At 43.1% G+C, this 27642-nt stretch overlaps 4 protein-coding genes and 1 long non-coding RNA gene across 7 annotated transcripts in view; 3 read left to right on the top strand and 2 right to left on the bottom strand.

Annotated features, from left to right (window-relative positions):
* Nucleotides 1-14027, top strand: part of LOC129749907 (ADP-ribosylation factor-like protein 6) — a 37800-nt gene extending 23773 nt beyond the window's left edge. For 2 of the 3 annotated variants that reach the window (XM_055745031.1, XM_055745030.1), the window contains 2 exons: nucleotides 13342-13470; nucleotides 13544-14027. In XM_055745031.1, the coding sequence (XP_055601006.1) occupies nucleotides 13342-13470; nucleotides 13544-13809 (395 nt within the window). In that variant the 3' untranslated portion in view covers nucleotides 13810-14027. Of the gene's footprint in view, nucleotides 1-12953; nucleotides 13094-13341; nucleotides 13471-13543 lie in introns of those variants that run through there. The other variant, XM_055745032.1, reaches the window with a different exon arrangement.
* On the top strand, nucleotides 2571-4185 carry LOC129749909 (uncharacterized). The gene is made up of 2 exons (XR_008738213.1): nucleotides 2571-3866; nucleotides 3926-4185. It is a non-coding gene; the product is annotated as an uncharacterized LOC129749909 (long non-coding RNA).
* LOC129749905 (uncharacterized) lies at nucleotides 14011-16020 on the bottom strand. Its single transcript, XM_055745027.1, has 3 exons — nucleotides 15458-16020; nucleotides 14891-15391; nucleotides 14011-14406 (listed from the first exon to the last, which is right to left on the bottom strand). The coding sequence occupies exons 1-3, from the start codon at nucleotides 15875-15877 to the stop codon at nucleotides 14107-14109; spliced, it is 1221 nt and encodes a 406-aa protein (XP_055601002.1). The 5' UTR covers nucleotides 15878-16020; the 3' UTR covers nucleotides 14011-14106.
* A 60-nt stretch (nucleotides 16021-16080) lies between these two features.
* Nucleotides 16081-17208, top strand: LOC129749908 (small integral membrane protein 20). The gene is made up of 3 exons (XM_055745034.1): nucleotides 16081-16395; nucleotides 16458-16514; nucleotides 17068-17208. Exons 1-3 carry the CDS (start codon nucleotides 16284-16286, stop codon nucleotides 17118-17120), a joined length of 222 nt encoding a protein of 73 aa, XP_055601009.1. The 5' UTR covers nucleotides 16081-16283; the 3' UTR covers nucleotides 17121-17208.
* A 1722-nt stretch (nucleotides 17209-18930) lies between these two features.
* Nucleotides 18931-26406, bottom strand: LOC129748106 (trifunctional enzyme subunit beta, mitochondrial). The gene is made up of 5 exons (XM_055742583.1): nucleotides 26156-26406; nucleotides 22974-23139; nucleotides 19713-20610; nucleotides 19470-19643; nucleotides 18931-19399 (listed from the first exon to the last, which is right to left on the bottom strand). Exons 1-5 carry the CDS (start codon nucleotides 26211-26213, stop codon nucleotides 19286-19288), a joined length of 1410 nt encoding a protein of 469 aa, XP_055598558.1. The 5' UTR covers nucleotides 26214-26406; the 3' UTR covers nucleotides 18931-19285.
* Nucleotides 26407-27642: the final 1236 nt, after the last annotated feature.

Genomic DNA, 27642 nt, shown 5'->3' with positions numbered 1-27642 from the left:
AGATCGGGGTCCTTGAATCGGCCGACCCCGATCTCCACAAGGTCGTTGACGTTCAAACCTTCTTCTGTCACGACACCCTCCACCTCCACATCGCGAGCGGGAATGTATACGCGGTACTCATCCGTAAACTTCCTGGAAGCAGCAATGGCATTTGCTTCCTTCAAGCTACCAACGACAACTCGCATTTTGTTACGACTCATCGGTTGATAACTGATTATGGAGGCAAATGATCGATCGAGGTCTCGGGATATGGAAACTGTATTAAGACGTTTCCCATTTAATTTCGACCGGAAGTAGACTACCCATGGTCCCCTCGATTCGTCCTGGTAAACACGATGACGAGGAGCAGATGTTTGAGTTTGTAAACCGGTAGAAGAACTGAGTGTAGGATGAGACATAGGTGTAGAGGGAATTCTAGGGGTGGATGAATTACCGAACGTAAATGGGGATTCTTTCGTTACGTCAGATGATAAATTATTATTCTCCGCAGTTACCGGAGTTGTATCTGTAATGTTGTCCTGCTCACATCGTATGTTATGTGGAGAGAGATCGTTTAATAGAAAGTCTTCATCGGAAAGCATCTCTTCCGAAATGACTTCCTCCACTTCTCCTTCGTCATCGTCCGCCATCGATCAAACAAATTTTAGATCAATAAGCTTAAGTAATAATTGCAGTCTATAAATTTTCAAATATGCAGCAAAAGAGAAGAAACTAATGATAAAGTTTAGAAGCAGAAAATAAGGTAGAAAAAGAGGATAGACAAAAAAAAAGGATACTTAAATAGGTTGGCAACCCTATACCAAGGGTATAGTCCGTCTGAACCAGGCACGTATTTTCGATGATGGTGGCTATTGTTATCGCCACAAAACAGAAACAATCGGAGGTATCGACCGATTGTTCTTCCTAGACCAAGGCTGATGATGATAATTGGCTGGCAGCTGTGCAACCAAAATGGACTCCCAACTGACGATCAACTTAGCACCACGAAGCACTCAAATTGGGAAAGCACTTAATCACCCCGAAACAATTGTTCGTTTCACTTTGGATGAGAAGAATCGTAACGGTCCCAACGGTATAAATACCCGGATATAGCGACAAAAAACGCACTTGTATCACTTTTAACTGCACTAGCTAGAAAAATACGACCGTCTACAGCGAGTGATAAGGGACGAATGAAATCGTATATAAAAAGTTAAAAAAAGGAGTTGTGTACGGTGAATAATCTATTATAGGAAATAATACCATTCGCATCGCAAAAAATTGGACTGCGCACTCATAACTGCGAAATTTGTGCGATCTGTCAAATCAGTATAAAATCTGACGGTTTTCTACACTCTAACCGCTTTTCAGTTAAACTTTATACGGATAACTCCGACTGCAAAACATAGCACGAAATCCAACATTCAATGAATGATCGCTACCGTGTCGTCGAACTCTAAACTTATTTAAACAACTACAGGTTTTCATTTTTTTTCGTGAATTTGTCCGCTGATTGACCCCATCGCAAACAAACAGGTTTTTTTTACTATTCATTTTTCCGTGATTCTGACCGCTGATTGGCCAAGCTCAAGGCAAACACAATTTTTTGTTTTATAAACAATAGATAATCCGATAATATTATTTGGTATACATGTTTGTTTGACAACTTTTTATTAAATCATCTTTCAATGTTTTCCGCTTGTTCATCCGATTTAATTTCAGTCGATAAATAATCCTTATGTCGAACAATGCTCATTTTTTTCTTGACTACTGAAATTTTTTTTACAGTGGTACCCTACGGGAGCCCAAATCAGCTATCGCAGAAATAGAAAAAAAGAGTAGATCAGCAATACCTCTTCCTAACTACTTAGGACGGTGCGCTGCTTTCCTGGCTTAAGATGGGATGTGTGATCACTGTTTTCTGCACGTTATTTAGTACACACAAAACTTTCGGGGCTCTACTTAGCAAAAATTCGCTGTTACTTTCCGTTAGCAAAAATATTTTTTACTTTTGAGTTAGCAATTTCGCATTTCGTCGTGAATTTTGCTAAACTTGAGTAAAAAGTACCCATTTGCTACTAGTTTTAGCATTCTTGTATAGCATAGACTCAAACTATTAGTCTGTGAACAAACCGTGCACGTTTGATGTTTTGTTTTCTATCTTCAAATTTTACGTTCGGTCGCGATTTCGGTGCGGTGCGTGGAAAAAGTTTAATTTTTTTTTCAATTCCCTTCGAATCTGTGCCAGGTGTTATTGGTTTCGATTCCGATGCGTTCGGTTTACCACCGATTGATTGACTGTATAACTGTCCGGTTTGCTTGCTACCGGGAGGACAACAGTTACTTCGTTTGGGGCACCTGTTTACACAGGAACTGCATATTGCAAGTAGTGGTCGACATGGCACATATTCTGCCGATGTTTCCTGGTAAGTTCACATCAACAGTTCGTAAATTGACACAAGAAAAGCATTTCTAATTTTTCAATTCCGGTTCCTTTCTAATCTTTTCAGCTTTTTGTGTTGTCGTATCCGATATGTTCCGTGTCCCAGCGGGTATCAAGGTGAGGGTAAAGCTGATCCTGTTCGCTCTGGTTCCACAACCACTGCATCTGCATAAGTTGTTAAACCAACCAGGCCAACCAGCAGTGCCCGCTGATCCGACAGATCAGAAACTTGAGGCCGCTGCCCGTGGCGTAGAGGACAGCCTTCAAGTCTTCTAAGCCAGGGGGTGTGAGATCGAATCCCGGTCACGGCATACATAGTGCACTTTCGGTGGGTTCGTGGTTTTAGCATTTGTAAGATGCTAGCCATCATATCCTCGAAAGATGTACGCTTAGAGTTAAGAAAAAGGGAATCTCTTCGAGGAAACATCATGTTTCATTGAGATCCTGTATGTGTTTGTGTTCGTTTAAAAAAAAAAAAAAAAAAAAAACTTGAGCGACGAAGAGGAATTCGGCATGACCAACAGGAAAAGTGAAAAATATTCTGTTGATTTTTTCCTGGTAAATGCATTTAAATAAAAAAACGAGATTATTTGTCATGTGATCACAAAACAACATAAAATATTGTTGTTGAGATATGAAATCGTGTAAAATTCGATTTCCTGGAAAGTTTAAGAAAATACTACCAAAATGCTCTGCAGATAACGATGGTCATCAAAGAAATGAAAGATTACCATAATCACTTCCAGATGATTAAACCGGGTAAGTGAAATTAGGAAATGATAGACGGCGATTGCTTTTTAAACAATTCCAGATACTTATTTTTGAAAAACGTGATCTGAAAGTTAAACCCACTAGGCGTGATTTCTAATAGTAAATTAAATTAAAATTAACAAATTTCGTTAAATCTTAGGTTAAAGCGTCAATAAACTATTTAAAAAAATAATGCTAATAAATGTTCATCATCTTCAGCTTTGAAAAGCATTTCTGTTTTGATAAGAAGAACAAATACTATTATGACTAAGGCAGTTTCCATAAAATACGTTGATTGAAAGTCGTGAAACGATTCTTATTTTGACTTCATTTGGAATCTCTTTGATTATTGATTTTTGCGTATTTTCATGTTAAAAAAATAAATGAATGTCTTAATCAGAGTTATTTTCTAAATGTTGAAATTAAAAAAATTGCATATGATCTAAAGTTGAAAAATTAAAATCTTATTTTAAAGTTTCGTAGGGAGCCAATTTTATAAAGTCTCAAACATTTTACAGCCATCTCCTAAATATGATGCATCCCAAAGAGCATCAATAGAGTTTGATGCAGTGATAAATTCTAATTACTCAACCCAAAAGACACTGGAGCTGGCGGTATATCTTTCCGTGCTCACTAGTCCGATGGCAGCTTTTCATCAACTCCGGATTACACTATATCGTGCTTTCCGGTAAAAGTAAGTATCTTGCTCGACTTAAAAAAGAAATTGTTCATTATCATTGATTTTAATTTTAGAAATTGAAAGCAATCCCACGCACAAAGGCTGCGTTACACATCAGTTGGGCGCTCAGGTCGGCAGACAAATATTCCGATTTCCCGAGGCAATGGTCAGAGATGTAATTGATCGCACCGAGTATTGCAAATACTACAACGAAATCCCAGACAAGCACCTCGTATTATGACCGATAGAAGCAGCAATGTTTTGTTCAAGTTTTGAAGTCGGACACGATGAACAATAATGCGAGGTTAATTTTAAATAAATTAACACAAATCTACCGATCTCTTATAAATAAATATCACAATCCATTAATAATTCAAAAGAAAACCAACGGATAGATTGGAATTCACTATAATTCTAGTAATAAATAAAAATAAAAAATGTGCTCAAATTTTAGCAAACGACCATTTTTTTTGCTATAAAATGAGTAAAATTTATCCCAGACACAATTTTACAATTTTGCTAAATTTTAAGTTAAAAAAATTTGCTAATTTGATTGCTAAATTTTTAGCTGGTCAAATTTGAGCAAAATTTTGCTAAATTCCGGCCCCGAAAATTTTGTGTGTAGCTTAAGTCAAGAATATGACTATGAGTACCTAGGAATATTGTTTTCGCCTATCATTTTGAGTATCTGCATGGCTGGCTATGATTTTTTTTTAACATTTCATGTAGTTCGGAGCAACGACTAAAAACTCAGTTTGCCGTGAAGGTTTATAAAACTGTATACAGTCCTCCCACAATCATGGGTCACACGCAATTATTAGTCACCGGCCATTTGAACTGCTTATATCTACTGAACTTAAAGAAAAATGCATGTTCATACTACAATTTTTAGTTAATCGATAATATCATCAAAATGCATTAAAAATATTATGTGTGCGCTTAATACCAGTAAAATTGCTGTTTGAATAGTTTTTATCATACGTTAATAATTATCTGTTGAACTATCGCAAAAATTTCTAATGTTATAAGGTTCACATCTCAAACCGTTAAGCCCCTGATGCGTGTATTTGGAAAATTCCAACAAAATAAATAGGTCTCATATAAGCAAAAAGGACGAGTTTACGTTTTCCAAATGAAACTGAGCGAATAAAACGCGAAATTTCAAAATTATTTACAAAAAAAAATTGACCTATAATTGTTACAACTTCTACCAAATTTCACACAATCATGGGTCACTTTTTTGCTGGTAAAGCAAAACATTTCTTGGTTGCTATAGCTCTACCCAAATGTCCCTTGAATTTATACTATCAAAGAATGCCCCTGAATGTTTACCAGAATCGCGATGATTTCCATGTTGATATTCGGGTGTTGCCATGGACTTCTATGTGACTAATAATTGTGAGCAATGACTAATAATTGTTACGTGCTCCAATTTTGACCCATAATTGTGGTTTTGAAAAACGCTTATTGTCTCGGTAAATTATGATATTTTTTTAAAAAACTGAAAACAAAAACACATTTGAACTCAAAGAGGAAGCATTTCATGACTGAAATTCATGCAAAGCATGGTATTTGGTCAACTAACAACCGAATAAACAAGCATTTTGTGGTGAAAAGATACGTTAAGTGACTAATGATTGTGGGGGGACTGTAAATATAAACGTCAATAAATCTAACAAAATAATAGGTCCATCTCACAGGAAAGTTTATCAAAGCCAGAATAGCGTCGCCTCAAATAAGAGATTTCGAAAGTTAGCAAAGTTCATTTGCCTAACACTGGAGAACACAAGACACATTCCGAGTACTTTACTTTGGCATTCGAGTGAAAAAAGGCAACTCATGAACGAGGAGTTAGTGATCCGTTATGTTATGCTATCAAACCCATGTGGCCTTAAAAAAAGGGACTAGATAAACGCAAGAATAGTCGTAGCCGGATTCATATTTTACGTTTTACAAACCTTACTGTTACTCTGATCTCTCTTCAATTGTCGAATAAATCAAACCTTACTGTTGTCCAATGTTATCCACCCCCTGAAGTTGTCGATTATGAGAGTTGGTTGAGAAAATCCTTGAGGATGACTGTTGGAATAGTAACCATTGACTTACATAGTTCTTAATAAACTCATTCTGTTATCAACCCTCAACCCAACCAGTCTATTATATCAGGATGTGTACCCAGCAAGCTACATAGTAACGTTTGGTTGCTTAGCAGAATAAATAAGTTGAAGAATTTTCTCAAGAAAATGGAAAATTCGAGAAACATCAAGACCGGAAGCAGTTCTGTGGCTCTTTCCATACGGGAAATTCTACGAAGTTCGGAGAACTACAGTTCTTGGGCTTTCTCGACCAAGATGGTCCTACGGGAAATTCTACGAAGTTCGGAGAACTACAGTTCTTGGGCTTTCTCGACCAAGATGGTCCTTATTAAGGAACGGACCTGGTGCGCAGTGAAAGCGAGAAACGATGAAGATCCGGCGGTGAGCGACGAGGTTTCCGAGCAAGCATTGGCCACGATATGTCTAAGCATCGACCCGAGTATCTACGGATTGGTCAGAGATGCGAAGACGGCGAAGAAAGGATGGGACAATTTTCGAAGCACGTACGAGGACGATGGCTCAACCAGAAAAATCGGACTTTTGCGAAAGTTAACGGCAATATGATTGGTTGGCGCGGAGCGAGAAGAAGAGGTGATATGCAAATCGACGCAGGAATATGTCAGCGAGCTTTTTTCCACAAGTCATAAATTGGCCGAGGTTGGTTTTAAAGCCGACGACACGTGGCTCGCAAGTTTGCTGATTATTATGTCATTCGACCTTAAGCGCGAATACCGTTTCGCTTACTTAATGTATGTGAGAGAGAGAAGTGTTCTCTCTACCCACCACAATACGGTTCGTGTTCTTATCATACAAAATATATGATCAGTTTACATTTGGTCATCAACTGATAAACAAGTGTTTTTATTACAACATCTCCGAAACATCGAAAGTGACTGTAAGTGTTAAAGGTTGCAGTCATAGAGTAGTGACACTTAACTGATGAAGGGATTGCCAAAACGCTACGAACCTATGATTCTTGGACTGGAATCATCTGGCATCAAGCTGACAGCGGACATTGTTAAAGCCAAGATTCTTCAAGATGTGAAGGTGTGCAATTCACAATCTGGCTCAAGTGAAGAAGCTTTTTATTCGAACCTGAAAGCACAGACGAAGGGCGTTGAGAAATCGTCGATAAAATGTTACCGTTGCAATAAATTGGGCCATTATGCGTCCGAATGCAAGCAGCAAGGTGAGAGGAAAAGATCCATGAAATCGGGGCGAGATGGAAAGCAAAGCGGACATGCAACATTCTTCGCTGCGTATAACACAGTGGAGGCGTGTACGAGACCGGACGAGTGGATATTTGATTCTGGAGCCACCACTCATCTTTGCCGGAATAGGAGCGTTATGCAAGAAGCCACTAGTATGTCTGGCAGTATCAACGTGGCGAACAATTCCGTTGTTCCTGTTGTGGCGAAAGGATCTGTCAAATTAGACGCCGATTGCGATGGTAAGAAATGTGAACCATCCATCAGCAATGTTTTGTGTGTTCCAGAGTTGGCGATCAACCTCATGTCCGTGAGCAAGATCTGTTCAAACGGGTACCAAGTGGTCTTCAATAAAGAGTCCTGCAAAGTATTGAGTCCAGAAAAGGAGATCGTTGCAATCGGAAAGGAAACTGGCGGTCTGTACAAGCTGAAGATACGCACCGAGTCGGCGAATTTGGTTCAAGCCCGGAATAATTTCAAACTATGGCACCGACGGTTAGGTCATTTGTCCGTTGGTAACATGCAACGTCTAACTGGAATGGCAACAGGAATCAATTACAACAGTAGCACCCAACTGAAATCGATCGGAGGATGCCGATATTTCCTTACGTTTGTGGATGATGCTAACAGAAAGGTTTTCATCTATTTTTTGAAAACGAAAAGTGAAGTTTTTGGTGCTTTAAAAGACTTCAAATCGTATGCTGAAAACCAAACACTTGATAGTCGTGTCTGAGATCCGACAATGGCAGAGAATACCTCAATAGCAACATGGAAAAGTTTCTTCGTCAAGCAGGTATTCGTCATGAAACCAGTGTTCCTTACACTCCCCAGCAGAACGGGTTAGCCGAGCGGATGAACAGAACGATTGTCGAACGAGCTCGGAGCATGCTGTGTGACGCCAAATTGAAAAAAACGTTTTTGGGCGGAAGCTGTGGCTACGGCTTCCTACGTCATCAATCGTTCGCCGATGTCGGAATTGAAGGTAATACCCGAAGAAAAGTTCACTGGCAGGAAACCGGATTTGGCCCACCTTCGAGTATTTGGTTCGGAGGTTATGGTACGCGTTCCAGACGAAAAAAGGAAGAAGTGGGACCCAAAATCGGAGAAGTGTCTCTTCATGGGATACAGCGAAAATTCCAAGGCGTATGTTTGTCATCCAAAGAAAAGAAACGTGATAGTGAGCCGCGACGTTATTTTCCTGCATGAAGATCAGTTTGGTGTTTCCGTTCACGATGAAGAGCTCTCAGCAGAAGTTGATCCTGTTTCCTTAGTCATTGATTCCGAAGTGGATCAAGCGCCAGTTACCGATGTGAAGGTCGATATAGTATCGAGCGATGATCAAGAATCGAATTGGTACGAGTACAGCGATGCTGAAGATGGTAGCGAGGAAGAACAGCCTGCGTCCGCGCTCCCCTCACACTCAGAGGACCCAGAATTGTTGGTAAGGCGCAGTGAGCGGGAGCGCTTACTCCCAGGCAAGTATCGAGATTTTCATATGGGATTAGGTATTTTTTTTTGTGGCGTTCAAATAGCTCGGGGAGCTGACGCTGGAAATGAAAATTAGAGATAGTTTGGAGAAGAAAATTTCAAAGTTTAGAGTAGGCAGCGTAGAATAGAAAGCGATCATGAGACGTTGGTTAGACCATCATGCTCTCATTATACCCATTCCGGCTGGATATGGACAGAATGCAGTTCAAGATGATAAACCAACCTCTCCTGATACCAGATGGAGGAAGGACAAGGGTGGGTTCGAGACTGGCCTCTACTTACTCTCCAAGCATCTCACCTGTCGCATCTCACTTATGGGATTCGAACCCAAAAGTTTTTCTTGCCGATACCGGGAATCGAACCCAGTACGCCTGGGTTACCAGACTCGCGCCAGCCTATCCACTAGACCACATCAGCGCTATTTTCATATGAGATTAGGTATTCTTCCTAAAAAGGTTTCCCCTCCTCTCAGGATATTTTGACTGAACCACCAAACGATGAACGAAGCCCTGACGAGCGTTAACGGTTTGCAGTGGAAGGAGGCCATGAAAACAGAATACCAGTCGCTAATCCAGAATGGTACTTGGGAGCTGGCGGACTTGCCCAGCGGGAGGAAGGCATTGAAGTGCAAAGGGGTCTATCGAGTGAAGACGAATGCCGATGGGTCACTCGAACGCTTCAAAGCTCGACTCGTGATCAAAGGTTTTTCACAAGTCAAGGGAGTCGATTACACGGAAACTTATTCCCCAGTTGTCCGTTACGCTACCGTTCGTTACCTGATGGCTGCTGCTGCTCGCTTGGACCTGAAAATACATCAAATAGATGCAGTAACAGCGTTCTTGCAAGGTGACCTCGACGGGGAAGAGATCTACATGGAGCAACCCGAAGGTTTTGTAGATCAGGCTCATCCGAATCAATCGTCGACTAAAGAAGGCATTATACGGCTTGAAGCAGGCAAGTCGTGTATGGAACCAGAAGCTGGATAGGCAACTGCGAAAAGCTGGTCTAAAGCGATCCAGAGACGACACAAAATAGAAAATAAATCGATTTTGATTGTAGCCGTGTATGTGGACGATTTGTTAATATTTTCGAACAACCAGCAACGAGTGGATGAATTGAAGAGGACTCTGGAAAGCAAATTCCAGATGAAAGATTTAAGCCTGGCGACCAAGGTCCTAGGATTCCGAGTTACCAGAACCACGGACGAGGTGATGCTAGATCAAGAGCATTACATAGATGATCTTCTTAATCGGTTTGGTGTTGTTGATTGTAATACTGCGTCTACCCCTGCCGATTTCAACCAGAAGCTCACGAAGGAGATGTGCCCACAAACCGAAGAAGAGCGGAACGCCATGAGCAACGTACCCTTCCGGGAACTAGTAAGAGGTCTTCAGTTTTTGATACAAGGTACTCGACCCGACATCGCTTATGCTACGAATGCTGTTAGTCACTTTAGTAGTAATCCAGGGAAAGCACATTGGACGGCTGCAAAACGTATCCTGAGGTACCTGAAGCACACGAAAGAAATGAAACTGATCTATTTGAAGAAAGCTGATCGAAGGTTCTTAGGCTACAGCGATGCAGACTGAGCAAACGATCCTGATTCAAGACGATCTATCACCGGATTCGTTTTCCTTCAATCCGGCGGCCCAATAACATGGAGCAGTAGAAAACAAACCACGGTGGCGTTGTCAACGACCGAAGCGGAATACATGGCGGTTTCTGCTGCTACACAGGAAGCGATCTGGTGGAAGGGAATGCGGAAAGAGCTGTTTGGAGATTCAGATCCGGTGACAATCTACTGCGATAACAAGAGTACCATCTGCCTTGTCGAAAATGAAGTTGGATATTCACAGCGAAGCAAACATATAGACATCCGACATCATTTTGTGCGCGAGAAAGTTGCTGACAATCTCTCAAGCTGGAACATATTGGATCCAAACATCAAACGGCGGACCTGTTGACCAAATCTCTACCATTGGCCACTTTCGAAACCGGAAGACAAGCACTTGGGATACAATAGTCACGGTTAAGGGGGGATGTTGGAATAGTAACCATTCACTTATATAGTTCTTAATAAACTCATTCTGTTATCAACCCTCAACCCAACCAGTCTATTATATCACTTCCCCCACCGTGTTGGTCTCCTGCATGTGCGCCGTGCAGGTGCTCATCAAAATGCTGCTCCACTTTTTGATCACTTCACGATTGACTGTCAGGATGCCTCCGTTCTTATCCTGGCACCTTTCGGGTTCTCATAATACTTTCGTGTGTCATGAGAACGATGCAGCTGCTCCAGCTCCTCCTCCTCCAGGCGGCTCTTTTTCTCCTGGAAAATTCCGACTCGATGGCTCTTCCGCTGTCGTTGATTTTCCACGTTTCGACGGGTACTTCTCTGCACTACTGCCGCCCGCGCGACTTTCTTTTCGTCCATCACCCTCCTACACTCCTCGTCGAACCAGTAGTTCCGTTGAGATCGTTCCACATGCACGATTATGTTCACCGCAACGCTGTAGATGACTGTCTTGATGGTTTCCAGCAGTCCTCGAAAGCGGCTTCGTCTAGCTCGCCCTCTGCCGGCAGCGTTGCTTCGAGCGATTGTGCGTATTCTGCTGCGACCTCAGAACGATTGTATCACAGCTCCCGGTAAACCATTTCGCGGTATTCGTTTTGGCGGTATGACATTTCGCGTATGAACCTATTTGGCGGTTTACCATTTGGCGGTTTGTAACACTTGGCGGTTTCTCATTTGGCATATGGCTCTTTTGGCGGTTTGCCTTTCAGCGGTTTGTAACATTACGCGGTTTCCCAATTTGCGAATAAGACTATTTGGCGGTATGGATAGTTGGCAACTGAGTCACTTCGCGGTCTGTTTCAAAGATCAAAAGTCCGGCCTAAAAACATGGATCATAATTACGAGGATGTCCTTACAAGGATGTCCTTACGAGGATGTCCTTACAAGGATAGTCTCTAGCTTTGGGTAAACCTAGAAACACGGGGTCTTCCTAGGTTTTCAGTAGACCTAGAAAAAAACGAGGCCGTCTCAGAAACGTTGATCAAAACCAAGAGGCCGCCTCCTCACGCTACGCGTTCGAACTAGAGTGAAGTATGGTCCTTATGCTTCGCGTTGCGGACTGGGCTAGGGGATTGTCCCTAGCTTTGGGTAAACCTAGAAACACGGGGCCTTCCTAGGTTTTCAGTAAACCTTAAAAAAAACGGGGCCGTCTCAAAAACGTAGTTCAAAACTAAGAGGCCGCATCCTCACGCTGCGCGTTCGAACTAGGGTGAAGTATGGTCCTTACGCTTCGCGTTGCGGACCGAGCTAGGGGATTGTCCCTAGCTTTGGGTAAACCTAGAAACACGGGCCTTCCTAGGGTTTCAGTAGACCTAGAAAAACGGGGCTGTCTCAGAAACGTAGTTCATAACTAAGAGGTCGCCTCCTCACGCTGCGCGTTCGAACTATGGGTGAAGTATGGTCCTTACGCTTCGCGTTGCGGACCGGGCTAGGGGATTGTCCTTAGCTTTGGGTAAACCTAGAAACACGGGGCTTTCCTAGGTTTTCAGTAGACCTAGAAAAAACGGGGCCGTCTCAGAAACGTAGATCAAAACCAAGAGACCGCATCCTCACGCTGCGCGTTCGAACTAGAGTGAAGTATGGTCCTTACGCTTCGTGTTGCGGACCGGGCTAGGGGATTGTCCCTAGCTTTGGGTAAACCTAGAAACACGGGGCTTTCCTAGGTTTCAGTAGACCTAGAAAAAACGGGGCCGTCTCAGAAACATAGATCAAAACCAAGAGGCCGCCTCCTCACGCTGCGCGTTCGAACTAGAGTGAAGTATGGTCCTTACGCTTCGCGTTGCGGACCGGGCTAGGTGATTGTCCCTAGCTTTGGGTAAACCTGGAAACACGGGGCCTTCCTAGGTTTTCTGTAGACCTAGAAAAAACTGAACCGTCTTAGAAACATAGATTAGAGCTAAGAGGCCGCTTCCTCACGCTGCGCGATCGAACTAGCATGATGTATGTACGCTTTACGTCTCGAAACCAGAAAAAAGATTTGGGTACAACATTTGCTCAGTATATTTCTGAGCAAATATCTTACCGCGAAATGTTGCATATAGCAAAAAAGACAAACCGCGGAAAGACTCATACCGCAAAATATAACACCGCCAAACAAGACCATTTGCCAAATGGTAAACCGCCAAATCGACCAAACCGCCAATTGTCATGCCGCGTTTTAGGTCCTTTTGCCAAATGGTAAACCGCCAAAATAGCGTACCGCCAAACACTATACCGCTGATGTGAAAACCGCGGACAGAGGTACAACCCTCAGAACAGGAATAACAAAAATGACTTAACAAACAACAACAAGCACAGAAATGATAAAAGAAGCCAACATTACGCAAGTGACAAAAATAATAAAAATGACGCAAAGGATAAAAATTTTTAAGATACGTAGGTATAGGCATCAAAAATTGTAAAAATAACAAAAAGGACAAACATTATGAGAATGACTAAAAATGAAAATAATGCTTGAACTTACATGTTTTTGCCCTAAGACAGTTGTGATTCACGTAAAGATCCTTATCTTGAAGCGAGCCAAATTCGAAACGGATCGAATCTCAACCTTCTCTTATTTTAAAAATGCCCCAATTAGCTGTAATATAACCGTTTTCTTTCCTTTCTTGCTCCCTCTTCCACAGATCAGGGAGTATTCTTCACCGCATTCGACATGTCCGGTGCGACCCGGTACCGCAGCCTCTGGGAGCATCACTTCAAATCGTGCCAGGGCATCGTGTTTGTGATCGATTCGAGCGACCGGATGCGATTGGGTAGGATGGATGACGGATGACCCCAATTTGGATAGTCATAACTTACAAACTATTTTCGATTTTTTTTATCCAGTCGTCGTCAAGGATGAGTTGGAAATACTGCTCCAACATCCGGACATTTCCAATCGCCGGGTTCCGATACTGTTCTTTGCCAACAAGATGGACTGTACCGATGCGCTGAGCAGCGTGAAGATTGCGGCCGGACTGGGGCTGGAGAAGATCAAGGACAAACCGTGGCACATCAGCTCCAGCAATGCGCTAACGGGTGAAGGGCTGCAGGATGGCGTCCAGTGGATGGTGCATCAGATACGCGAGTGCGTCGCCAGTTCGAAGGAGTAGGGACTGGAGACCGGTTTTAAATGTGCTTAGTGTGTCCATCCATTGCTGTGTATATAGAATATTCATTTACTATTGCTTATCTGTAACTTTGTCGTCTATACCCTACATACATATACCAACTCTTGTATCGAGAGAATTTTAACCTCCTGGAGAAACGCTTAACTATCGGATGTCGGAATCAATAAAAGTGCGGTGCACACATGGTATTAACAAGAAAAGCGAATTTTATTGACTGTGCTTTAGCTTAGTCTAACGTAATACACGGTTCTTGGAATGTTAGGTAAGATTTAGATACTATTATGTGAGCTCTTGAATGATGTACGTATTGTCCCCGGCTTCGATTTGAACTTGCGAGCTCGCACAATGGGAGGAGTGCTCTTCCGGGTTTTCAGACTTAACTTCGACATTTTTCACATGATCCTTTTCGTCACTATCGTCTTGATAGTTTGCCAATTTTTGAGCATCAGCTTCATCGTCGGTGTTCGGATCTTCTTCGTCGTCCTCATCCGTATTTTCGTCATCGTCGTCGTCGGATTCCTGCTTTATGTTCAGCTCATCCTCCGGCAGTTGAATTTCTTCCGTGATTTGGTGTTTGCTCTGAATGAAAGAATAAAAAAAATCGAATAAATCAATTGGTTGTTGTCCTGAGTTAACAAACACCAAAGATAACGTCACTTCAAGGTAACCTGTCTCGTTCATCAACCTTCTGAAGCCCAAACAACTGTCGATTTCACCAGATTTTCATAATGGGAAAGAGTCTTAAGAACCACTGCGTATGTGAACCGTTACATTGCCCTCAAGACCAACCGTGTGTGTGTTGTCTTTTTTAATTTCTTTTGGAAACAGCTATTGCGTTTCCTTTGGGCTATTTTTAACGAGCTAGCCGGAGCCTGGCAAAGAGGAAGATACAACTCTCTTCTTCTTTCAGCCAACTTCTTCTTACAGTGTTAGGTATTCCAGTAACCCATTTCAGAATGACAAAAACCTAGCTGCACAATGCGAAGCTACTTTCATAGTGATTCACTGAGCCCGATCCAATCATAATCTCGCAGAATCAAATGGGTAAGACAAGGACACTTACCTTCAGGGCCAACTGTTGTTCCCGCAGTTTTTCCTTTCGGATCACATCCGGCAGTACGTCCTGCGATTTGAACACCATCATGTGTTTCTCCAGCGTGGGCGGATCGTGGCAGTGACCCCGGTTGATGAAGAACGTCCCGTAGGCTCGATCGACAAACAGCATCGTGTCACAGCGTTGGCTTTTGCGCTGTTCACACATCCAGAAGGTTTGATTGTGTCGGGGAATGAAGCCATAGTATCGGTAGCCGCCGTAGATCAGCCCGTGCTTGCCGCTGGGCAGCTTGAAGAAGTAAAAGTCCTGCTTGGGCAAACTGATCAGATTGGAGAGACGTAATTTGTTCGAAGGTTTCAGGGCAGCGGGATTGATTGCCGGAGTCGATTGCGGTTCTGGTGTTGGTAGTTTTGAACGTTCCGGTGAGCTTCTGGCCTTGCTGGTGCTCGGATCGGAATTACTGGAGTTTGTCGCATTTACTTCCGTAGATGGTTGCTTTTTGGATTGTACCTGAAAAGATTTGAGGTAAAAATCGAAATTAGAACACAGGTTTAAAAATTTAAGATATACGATTACCTGTAGCCTCAAGGACGTCTTGCCTTCGGCATTCATTCGAATTATCACTTTTATGGGTTCACCATCGCCCACCAAATCCAGCACGTTGGTGTTTTCGATGGCACTTTTGGCCAACTCGATCTGTTTCTGCTTCCGGGCAATGGCCTTCTTCTTCAGGTGGACATTGTTCTGACGGCAAACCGTTCGGTAGCGGTAGAATTCTTCCAAACTCTCCAGACAGGTGGAACACACAAAGATCGCATCGTCCGTGTCGTCCAGATCGATCTGCAGCAGCTCCCGGATGACCCGTATCAGATCCTGCTCGTCGTCCCGGCCCTCCTCTCGGATCGCACACAATTCGTTGTCCTCGGTGCCCTCCGATAGGCACAGTCGGCAGTGTTCCGGTTCCTCGTACTCAAACACCACCGTTACGTTGGTCATCGCGCAAAATCTTCACGGAAATATTACAAATCTGGGCTGAAATTGATTATTTTTCTGTTCCAAAAAAAGACGCAGCGCGATGTCCGACTTAAATTTTTTTTGTTTTTTTTTTCACACAGCTGACAGTATTTTAGCTGTTCGCGCTTTGCTCTTTTCGAGGATGAGAGAGAATAGAAAAAAATACTGTCAGTCGCAGGGGTTGAAAATGTCACTTTTCCGAAAGCGCTCGATGCACTTTTTTTTGAGTGTTTCGTTTTGCATAACAAAATATTTCACCATCCGTTCCGATCCATTCGCATGTTGGCACAAGAATATGTTTCAGAAATAAATCGTTTTCGGTCTTTCGCAATAACGTTTCTGTCAGTGTTCAAGAAAACCCTTTAGTTTGCCCGGCTGCTGCAGGAAGATGCGTTTGAGGGGGAGTAACTATTACATGTTTATCGGTTCCATTGTGGGCATCATCGGTATCACCTGTTATCCGATCATCGTGGAACCGATGATTAATCCGGAGCAGTACCGTGAGTAAATTTAATTATGTTTGTGAGGGTCAATTTGTTAAAGGTTTTTGAACACTTTGCAGGAAAAGTACAGAAGGTCAACAGAAGCAGTGTGAAACAGGAAGAAATCCAGCCTGGAAGTAAGTTGCATTTTACTTTTTCAAAAGGAATAATTCAATGTTGCTTGAGCTTATAACCGCCACTTTCTCATAGATGGCATTAGTGTGACAAGTCAATATATCTGTCAGAAAATAAAAATATGCGAGAATTTTTGCCTGTGATCAATTAAATGTGAATTTCCACAATCCACAAAGAATCAAATAAGTGATTCGGTTTGATGACCAATTTTATAAGTTTGATGGAATAAGTTAGACAAAATCCTGGCGTTATGATGTTGTTTAGGCACTAACAATATTCATGACAACATTCAATGTTGACAGATGGCGTACTCATGGAAGTGTTATAGCTCCACCACTGGCTCCACATAGCATTTGTTCGCCATCTATGAGCAAAAATTGTAGATTCAAGTTTGTATGATCGGTATAATCCTTTTTCGCTGAGATTCGATGATCATTTCATACGGCTGGTATAATCAGCACATCATTGATTCATTTAATGCGATATTCATTTCAAAGGTGCCTCGTCGTTTCCGTCGATACTAACACTATTTTGATCGATTATTTTTCTTTCCAGACATGCGAGTATGGAGCGATCCCTTCAAACCTCGGGAAGATCGCCCTGGATAAATGATCTTAACAGGTCGTTAAGATATACCTAGCTTATAATAGTTTCATCCATTGTACCAACCAGGAATAGATGTGAGGTGTAAATTAAGGTATGGCTTTTTATTTTCTTCCGAAGTCCCTGACGAACTGTTTTTTTGCATCCGAGCGTTGAGGATTATTTAGAATAGTTATAAATGCGCTACACATACCTATAGAGATGCTACTAACATGTGAGAAAATATGAAGGCAATTGAAACCTGAAGCCGCATGTTGGATTTTCATTGTTGAGGACCCTTTTTTTGTTATATTTCCGTATTATACCGTCCGCGAGTCACGACATAATTTGCATCATGGCTAGAACTCCGTCACGACATAAACAACATTTCTCCATTTCACTCGGTCTATGGCAACCGTTCTCCAATTTCTGGGGCATCCCACATTCGCCAGATCACGCTCCAATTGGTTAACCACCTCGTTCGTTTGATGCCTATCGAATTCGCCGCGAACACATGTTTTGCAGGACAGTCGTCCGGCATTCTCGCAACATTTCCATCCAGCCTTCTCCACCTTCTGGATACTGGGTTCGCCGCAGAGTTGCGCGAGCTCGTGGTTCATCTTTTGCCTCTACACTTCTGCATTTTGCCTCCACGTTCTACTGCGTGTGCCAAAGTTGCCAGCTCGTGGCCGTTGATCGTGACCTTGTTATTACTGGACAAGCAGGCCCATCGCCGCAGATTATCTGCCGACTATGTCAATGTAGTCGGCAAAGACTGGATTTCTTCAAAATCGTGACCCGCATTCCGTCTACCGCTCTTCTAATAACACTTTCTAGCGCCACGTCGAACATCTTGCAGGATAGACCATCGCCTTGTCGAAGCCCCTTGCGCGATTCAAATGAACTCGACAATTCACCCGAAATCCGCACTCAGCACTGCGTTCCGACCATCGTCGGATCAGCCTGGTCAGCTTCCCGAAAAAGCTGTTTTTTCCATGATTTTCCATAGCTCGTCACGGTCGATCGTGTCCATGAATAGATGGTGCCTAAGGATTTGGTGTTCACAGTATTTTTGGAAGAACTGCCGTAGGGTGATGATCTGGTCCGTCGTAGACCTTCCCTCTATGAAACCGGCCTGATGACTTCCAATGATTCTGTTTGCTTGTGGCGTTAGGCGGCGGAGTATTCGGGACAGTACTTTGTGGCGGCATTGAGGACAGTGATTGCTGGGTAGTTCTCACAGCCCAATTTGTCGCCCTTCTTGTATAGATAGGGCATATTATCCCCTCCTTTCACTCCTCCAGGAGCAGTTCTCTGTCCCACCCAGATCCGTCTTGCGGCACGAAAAATTTGCGGGATACGTTGAGATTCTGATAGAACTTTCGTGTTTCTTGGGAACGATGCAGCTGCTCCAGCTCCTCGAGGTCCTCCTCCTCCAGACGGCGCTTTTTCTCCTGGAAAATTAAAACTCGCCCCTAACACAGTCGGTGATTTTTCACATTTCGATGGGTGCGACGTTTTTTTTTTTGAACCCTATGCAGGTCCATTGATTGATACTAAAGGGGTCAGTTTGGCTAGCGATTGATAAAATCGTTGTTGTTGTCATATACCTACTCTTTCAGCCTACCTATACCTATTTTTTCAGCAAAGGGATATTCATTAGGATGCTACATCATGTACATCATGTACTCATTGTCAAATAGCGTCTTCGATTTGTACTTTAGGTAGGTCGAGTCACCTTAGAAAACATCCAGAAACTCTTCTACGTTGGACTTTTGAAGATGCATTCTTACTGGTAACCTCTAGGAATGTTCGGATCAAAAAACCACTTGCTACTTTGGTATCTAATGGTGGTTTTAGTACACAAAATATGAAGTTAACAAATTAAACCTAACTCGTTACATTTTATTCCTAGCTAGAATATCGAGAAATCCATACAAAAAAGGTTAAAAATAAAAAAAACAGAAAGGTATTTGATGAAACCAAAGTTTACGTTCGACTGACGGTTCCTGGAACTCGTCGAATCGATTCTCCGGGATGGAAACCCGATGATTATCTCGAGCAAGAGTGAAGCACTAAAAATGCAACCAACCTTCATACCTATGATCGTAAACTTTTCAACACACAACTTTTCACCCTAAACCTAAACATCCTATCAGTCCCTGCTGCTGCTGGGGATCCGCTCCTTGGCTTACTGCGCGTCGGCATCCGGGTGCCGTTCCAGTAGCATAGCGACCCCCTGTCCACCGGCAGCACAGGCAGCAACCAAACCGAGTTGACCATTTTCCCGAACCAAACGATTTGCCTGGAAGGATAAAAGTTTTAAATCGCAGGGTTGATTTAAGGAAGATCACTAGCCAACAAGGCTAACTTACGGTGTGCATGCACAATCGAACTCCGGTGGCCGCAAACGGATGACCAATCGAGAGCGAACCTCCCCAGTTGTTCCACTTGGTGAGATCGGGCGTTCCAACTTTTTCGTTCAATCCGAGATAGTTCTTGCAGAAGTAATCGGAATCCAATGCCTTCAGATTGGCGATGATTTGTCCCTATGTTCATGAAATGAAAAAGTTATTGAGGTTGAGGAGTTAAAGAGAAAACTTATTGAAGGTACTTACAGCAAATGCTTCGTGAATCTCCCAAGCATCGATGTCCTTCAGGGTGAGGCCAGCTTTCTTCAACAGTTTCGGGATTCCATAAGCTGGACCAAGCAACAGTTGATCGATCGGGTCCTGAGAAACGTACATGAAGTCCCGCAGATAGGCTTTGGGTTTGAGACCCAGCTGCTTGGCCTTGGCTTCGGTCATGATCAAGCAGGCAGAGGCACCGTCCGTTAAGAAAGAAGCATTCGCGGCCGTAACGGTTCCGTAGGGTTTGACAAAAGCGGGCCTTAGCTTGGCCAAAGCCTCCTTGCTCGAAACACGGATGCCGTTGTCTTTCTCAACAGTTTTGTCCACACCGGAAACCTTGAAGGGAACCAGATCAGTGAAGTAGCCTTTTTCCTGAGCTTCCTTGGCTAGGGTGTGGGATCGCAGAGCATAGTCATCCTGTTCCTGGCGGGACGCGTTGAAGGCAGCCGCCAGTCGATCGGCCGAATGTCCCATTGTTTCGCCGGACGAAAATTCTGCCACCGCCGGTAGTTCAGGTACGAAAAAGTCTGGCCGGATGCTAGACAACAGCTGCAGTCGTTGGCCTGCTGTTTTAGCCTTATTGGCCTTCAGCATCAGAGCTCGCATTTTACGGCTATGGCGGATTGGAACATCCGACATGAACTCAACTCCTCCAGCCACGATCGAATCGTAGGTTCCTGTGGCGATCAGACCGATTCCGGTGGTAATGGCCTGGTTGGAGCTGATACAAGCCATCGTGACGGTGTGAGCTGGAGTTTTGTTGCTGAAACCGGCCGTCAAGGCAGCTTCACGGGCAATGTTCGAGGTTTTGACCTCCTGGATAACGGTACCGTAAACGATGTAGTCGATCACCTCCTTGTCGACCTTGGTTTTGCGCAAAAGGCTCCTGCAATGGGAGGAAACCAAAATATGATCAGTTCTATCGTATGCTGTTTAGTGTAAAAGTAGACTTCAAAGTTTGGAACTTGTATCATTTCATAAGGTGAATGTACGAACAATACAATTCCTTTGAAAAGCTTGGCCTGGAGGTAACTCTCTAGGCTTACCAAACACCAAACTTTTTTGTGGCAAAAACAAGAAAGGATATAAAGAGCGAAGGCACTGAAGTTCGTGTACAATGATCACAAACTCCTGGCGACGTAACGGTCGCCAGGCTTCGGTGATCCTTTGGTACAATAGTTTTTGCCTGAAGAAGTAAATATGAATCAAAACATGTATCGGGAATTAGTTCTACAGAATGTAGATCTGTCCATACTTCTCTGGAAAAGGCCATGCGATGCTGAGCGATTCAAAATTGCCTAACCGTTTTTGGGCTGAAGCGATTTAGACAACGTTCGCTGACTAGAAAGAAGTTTCGGATGCTGCATATAGCTGACGTCATACGATGACAAACAAGTGAGCCCCTTTATGAACCTCTGAATACACGTAAATAGAAAAAAAAATTGTGTTGTGGTCCAATATTTTCAGTGTTTAAATTGTGTGGAATGTCAAACACGCACAAACAGGAAAATAAACAAAAACAAAACAACATCGTGGCCAGAAAAGGCGCAAAATTGTACGGTAAAGTTCGTTTTGGCTCCAGTTTCGTGCCATCCTTTCATCCAAAAGCTGTTGCCCGCAAAGGACCGGAGCACTCCGCTTCAGCTGATTGCAGGTGAGCGAATAAAAGTCGGTTAGCACGAATCGAACGTTAATTCTTCCCAGCTCCCAGGCAACGTTAGAGTTGAAGGCGACAATATCCTGCCACGACGTGTCATGATGGCCAAATTGAACAATGCGAAAAGTAGAACCAGCTTGCCGATACCGACGGCCCCATTGGATGAGTGAATAATTAGCACTGCAGAAATTCTTGAGAAATAACGAACCAACGTTTGTTTTTCTATAGGGCCGTTGTTTGGGATCTGGAATCGTTTTTTTAGAGTCGATCAGCCGTCGCATAGCCAAGCCGGAACATATCCACCCGGGAGTAGACGTCGGAGGTAATCTGGGTCATTGTCATGCACCCATGGAGCAGTGCAGCCAGGAAGGGCTGCCAGATTATGTGATACCTCAGGAAACCGAGCTGTGATATGATTGTTGTGTGTTTGGCTGTAAGATGTTTGTATTTAAAGTACGAAACGGGTCCGTGAGCAGACATCATGTTTAATATGCCGTGTGAGTAAAAAGTAAAATTGCTACAAGATTTGGGTTTTGTGTTGTGGTAAGAGCACATACTGAAAGGAAGTGGTGCTCAACTTGTTTCAAAATTTTGCATTCCGCTTCTCAGTTCGAAATTCTTTCTAGTTTATTGAAGATAAAGACAACCTCCAACAGATTCCATGAGTTACGTTGAATCCACGGTGAAGCCGGTGATTCGATCTTTGTAGAAGAATCATAACCATACAAATTCATCCATGTAAAAGAATCATACAAGATCAAGCTCCCGCTTACGGACGCATCGTAAAGTACAAGGCGCGGTTGGTCGTAAAGGATTGTTCGCAACGTTCAAGATTCGACTACAACGAGGTTTGTTCTGGCACTTGCAGTGCAGGCACGACTTTGACCTCGAATAAATGGAGTGCGTATTTACCTACAAGGAAGTCTCGGAGATGGTTTCATCTTCATGGATTTTAGATCGATCAAGCTCAGTACGTGGAAAGCATCCTGCAGCGCTTTAACTTAGAATACTGCCACCCAGTTTCGTTGCCGATGGATGCGAGTACGAAGCTGGCCAAGACGATGTGCCCGACCACGGGAGACGAAATTCTTCATGTCCAAAATTCCAGAGGTTCCTTACAAGATTGCTGTTGGTTGCCTGACATATTTGGCTCAAGCGTCGCGGACGGATATTAGTATCACCGTGAACGTGGTCTGCCAGCAGTCCTTGTTTTTAAACCAACGGTCATGAGATCGTACGCTCGATTGTACGCCTCAATGATGCAGCACATGCATGTGGATGGATCTTTTTTATTTTGGATAGAGGCCAATGCTTTAAAAATCATAAAGGTGTGGAAATACTGTAGCGATATCCAGCGGCAGTACGAATTTATACGCTTGCCATTTGGACTTAACATTTCGCCGAACAGCTTCCAATGTAAGATGTCTCAAAAAAAAAAAAAACTGAGCGTACTTCAACCGAGGTGTGCATACTCATCCCGGTTCTGATAGCCAGCCAAATAAATAGAGAAAAATTTACGTTTGCCAAGATTTTTAGGATCGTTGTTATTCAAAATTTTAAGAATACTCTAAAAAAACAGAAAGTCGACTTACAACAGTGAATGGCGGGCCAGCTCATGGGGCATAAGCTTCGAGTAATCGGTTCCGGACATCAGAAACGGCGTTCGGACACCATCCACCAGAACGACATTCTTGCCCGTCTTGTCCGGCAGCCGGCGGGGCTCGTAGACGGCGGACGTGGTGCTGATGCTGCGCATAGCTGGAAAGGCACAAATCAATAACATCAAAAATTATCATCTATCGGCAATCTACTCAAACAAATATTATTTTGATTTTGAAATGCTTTCGAATTACGAAAAAAAACGTGATCCGCAGACCGTCTGCTGATGATCTGATAAGGTAGATGCTTAAGTTGTTGTCTTATTTTAAATCCGATAGTGGGCGATTGATAATCTAATACCGTATTCGTTTTCACCACCCGAAAGTTTTGCACCATCCACGCTGAAAACGAGCATGAATCGAGTTTTGCACTCTCCTTTGTAGGTGTGCGTGAAATCGGCAGTGTCAACAAAAAACATCAAGCTGTCAAAAATCCATTACAGCTGGTATTTTGTTTTCGTTTTACTTCGAAAATTGAAATGAAATTTACTTTAGTTGATCATTGTCTTTTAAACAATATGAAAATTTTAGCATGAATTTATGTATTATGTTGAATTGTTAAGATTTCAGATTTATTTTGCTTAGTAGATTCGCCTCTGGCTCTGATGAACTGCAATACCGGCTGATTCTGGGCGGTCTATGTTTGCTGCTGCTAGACTGCAGTTACCCCAGCTTGAAGGTTCCGGTATTTTGAACGTTTATTTCTCGCAAATCCTTCGTTCGAGTACCTATTTCCATTTAAGATTACAAAAAAAAAAATCTTGGGTGCGGGTGTAGTATCGAACTACCGTTTTTGGAGGGCAACGGGTGGGAATCCGGGAATTGGCGCAACCGAGCATCGTCACTCTAAGGCACAGCTCGAAGCTTGCTGCTAGTAGAGTAGCTTCGATGCAGCTGAACGCTTCTTGCTGTGAAGACCAACTTATAGAACCCTCCCGAACAAAAATACTTTTCGGTTTGGGCGATTCCACCAGATCTTTGGGTTGGCCTTTTTGCACTCTGATTTGCTGCTCTTTTTCGGCATCGCCTGGAACCGATTGCAGCAAGCCTTCTGGACACATTTCTTCTTGGGAGCGTTGTTTGCTTTGGAACGTGCCATCCAGGTGAAATTCTCTGCCTCTGTTGGAAACGACACTGGTATTGAATCCGGAACAAGTTTCCGTTCTTCGGGATAAAAAGAGAAAAAAACATCTCGAACGCAATTTTTGCGGTATAGAAATAAACCAACCAGCTGATATTTGTTTACATCGGGAAGCACGTGTTTTCAAAATTCATGATAGTATTGGTGAGAGCGCAAGCAACACCAAATATTTTCAGAGTGTTCCACCGTCCACTTTATGGTGCACTACCAGTGCACTACTTATCGTGAAAACGAGCATGAAAACGATAAAAAGTGCACTACCGGTAGTGCACCGGTGCACCACCACTTGAAAACGAATTCTCTATAATAGAGAATTCGTTTTCGTGTGGTGGTGCACCGGGGCACTACCGGTAGTGCACTTTTTGCTGTTTTCATGCTCGTTTTCACGATGAGTAGTCCACTGGTAGTGCACCATAAAGTGGAGGGTGGAACACTCTGAAAATATTCGGTGTTGCTTGCGCTCTCACCAATACTATCATGAATTTTGACAGCACGTGCTTCCCGATGTAAACAAATATCAGCTGGTTGGTTTATTTCTATACCGCGAAAATTGCGTTCGAGCTGATTTTTCTCTTTATTATCCCGAAGAACGGAAACTTGTTCCGGATTCAATACCAGTGCCGTTTCCAACAGAGGCGGAGAATTTCACCTGGATGGCACGTTCCAAAGCAAACAACGCTCCCAAGAAGAAATGTGCCCAGAAGGCTTGCTGCAATCGGTTCCGGGCGATGCTGAAAAAGGGCAGCAAATCCGAGTGCAAAAAGGCCAACCCAAAGATCTGGTGTTGTTCGGGAGGGTCCTATAAGTTGGTCTCCACAGCAAGAAGCGTTCAGCTGCGCCAAGTCCCGGATTCCCACCCGTTGCCCTTCAAAAACGGTAGTTCGAGACTACACCCGCATTGGGAGCTTGAATTTCGTTCGTTTCGGTCTGTTAGCAAAATTTTCTCCCCCGATTTCCGCGATCTGAGTTCGCCAATTTGACTTCCAAGAATTTTCTTTTGTCATCTGAAAACGGAAATAGGTACTCGAGGTATTTGCGAGGAATAAACGTTCAAAATACCGGAACCCTCAAGCTGGGGTAACTGCAGTCTAGCAGCAGTAAACATAGACCACCCAGAATCAGCCGGTATTGCAGTTATCATCAGAGCCAGAGGCGAATCTATCAAGCAAAATAAATCTGAAATCTTCACAATTCAACATAGTATATAAATTCATGCTAAAATTTTCATATTATTTAAAAGATAATGATCAACTAAAGTAAATTTCATTTCAATTTTCGAAGTCAAACGAAAACAAATACCAGCTGTAATGGATTGTTGACAGCTTAATGTTTTCTGTTGACACTGTCGATTTCACGTACACCAACAAAGGTGGGTGCAACACTCGATTCATGCTCGTTTTCAGCGTGGAAGGTGCAACACTTTCGGGTGGTGAAAACAAATACGGTATAAGAATGACTAAACCTTATACCATTTCAAAATGTAATCAAATCAACAACATATTAAATAACCAGTAAACAATCAACCATTTGACCGAAAAGCGAAACGAGACAGTACATTGCAAGCTGATAATGGAAGCTCAAAGTCAGCGCTCTGCTTGAATCAGTTAAAAAAGGCAGAAGCATTGAGCGAGCTTCACGAGCGACTGCGGTGACGAAATTGGACTTTGGACTCAGTTTAATTCCGTAAGTCACATTGCAAGACGATATAGTCATAGATGACAAAAGTAATTTATAGTACAACTAAGCAATAGAAATAGATTGATACGTAGTCTATTCGTCATCTCTGGATTTTATCTGTGCTTTAGAAACAACCTTTACCACATATACGGTAAATTAAGATGGAAAGCATAACATTTTAATGAAGCAACTGCTCTACGTCATCGTTTTTAATCCGCCATTTAGTGAAGCAGCCAGGGGAAATCTTAGCTGCGGAAAATCCCCCCGTTGTTAAAACCGGTCTTACGCGACCACTTACCTGTCTTGGCGATGTTTCCCGATAAGGAGCCAAATTTAGCGAGCTGATGATAAGCCATTGCTGTGATGGGGCAGATTTTCTATTCGAAACAATGGAGTTTGATAAAAGGCACAGTTTCAAAAATGCACTACAGCGAGCAACTCAATGGATGGGCACCAGGAAAAGAAAAGTGTAGTAAAAAAAAGTTAATCAGCTGCACTCACGACGTCAATCCGTCCTGCTCGATGAACACAACACGAATGATGATAGTTTCTTTTGATCGGGTCATCTTCCCCATCATCACTTCACGCGTTGCGTCGCGGCGCTGGGCGAGCGAACAGCTAAAAATATACCCCTGCGACTGGAAACAAATAGAGAATTTGTTTTCAAGTGGTGGTGCACCGGGGCACTACCGGTAGTGCACTTTTTGCTGTTTTCATGCTCGTTTTCATGAAGAGTAGTGCACTGGTAGTGCACCATAAAGTGGACGGTGGAACACTCTGAAAATATTCGGTGTTGCTTGCGCTCTCACCAATACTATCATGAATTTTGACAGCACGTGCTTCCCGATGTAAACAAATATCAGCTGGTTGGTTTATTTCTATACCGCAAAATTGCGTTCGAACTGTTTTTTTCTCTTTATTATCCCGAAAAACGGAAACTTGTTCCGGATTCAATACCAGTGCCGTTTCCAACAGAGGCGGAGAATTTCACCTGGATGGCACGTTCCAAAGCAAACAACGCTCCCAAGAAGAAATGTGCCCAGAAGGTTTGCTGCAATCGGTTCCAGGCGATGCCGAAAAAGAGCAGCAAATCCGAGTGCAAAAAGGTCAACCCAAAGATCTGGTGGAATCGCCCAAACCGAAAAGTTTTCTTGTTCGGAGGGTCCTATAAGTTGGTCTCCACAGCAAGAAGCGTTCAGCTGCATCGAAGCTACTCTGCTTCGAGCTGTGCCTTAGGGTGACGATGCTCGGTTGCGCCAAGTCCCGGATTCCCACCCGTTGCCCTTCAAAAACGGTAGTTCGAGACTACACCCGCATTGGGAGCTTGAATTTCGTTCGTTTCGGTCTGTTAGCAAAATTTTCTCCCCCGACTTCCACGATCTGAGTTCGCTAATTTGACTTTCAAGAACTTTTCTTTTGTCATCTGAAAACGGAAATAGGTACTCGAGGTATTTGCGAGGAATAAACGTTCAAAATACCGGAACCTTCAAGCTGGGGTAACTGCAGTCTAGCAGCAGTAAACATAGACCACCCAGAATCAGCCGGTATTGCAGTTATCATCAGAGCCACAGGCGAATCTACCAAGCAAAATAAATCTGAAATCTTCACAATTCAACATAATAAATTCATGCTAAAATTTTCATATTATTTAAAGATAATGATCAACTAAAGTAAATTTCATTTCAATTTTCGAAGTCAAATGAAAACAAATACCAGCTGTAATGGATTTTTGACAGCTTTATGTTTTCTGTTGACACTGCCGATTTCACGTACACCAACAAAGGT

Source organism: Uranotaenia lowii, chromosome 2 (assembly GCF_029784155.1).
Source record: "Uranotaenia lowii strain MFRU-FL chromosome 2, ASM2978415v1, whole genome shotgun sequence".
Taxonomy (NCBI): domain Eukaryota; kingdom Metazoa; phylum Arthropoda; class Insecta; order Diptera; family Culicidae; genus Uranotaenia; species Uranotaenia lowii.
The sequence above is the reverse complement of the archived record's forward strand: the minus strand, read 5'-3'. Positions and strand labels throughout refer to the sequence as shown.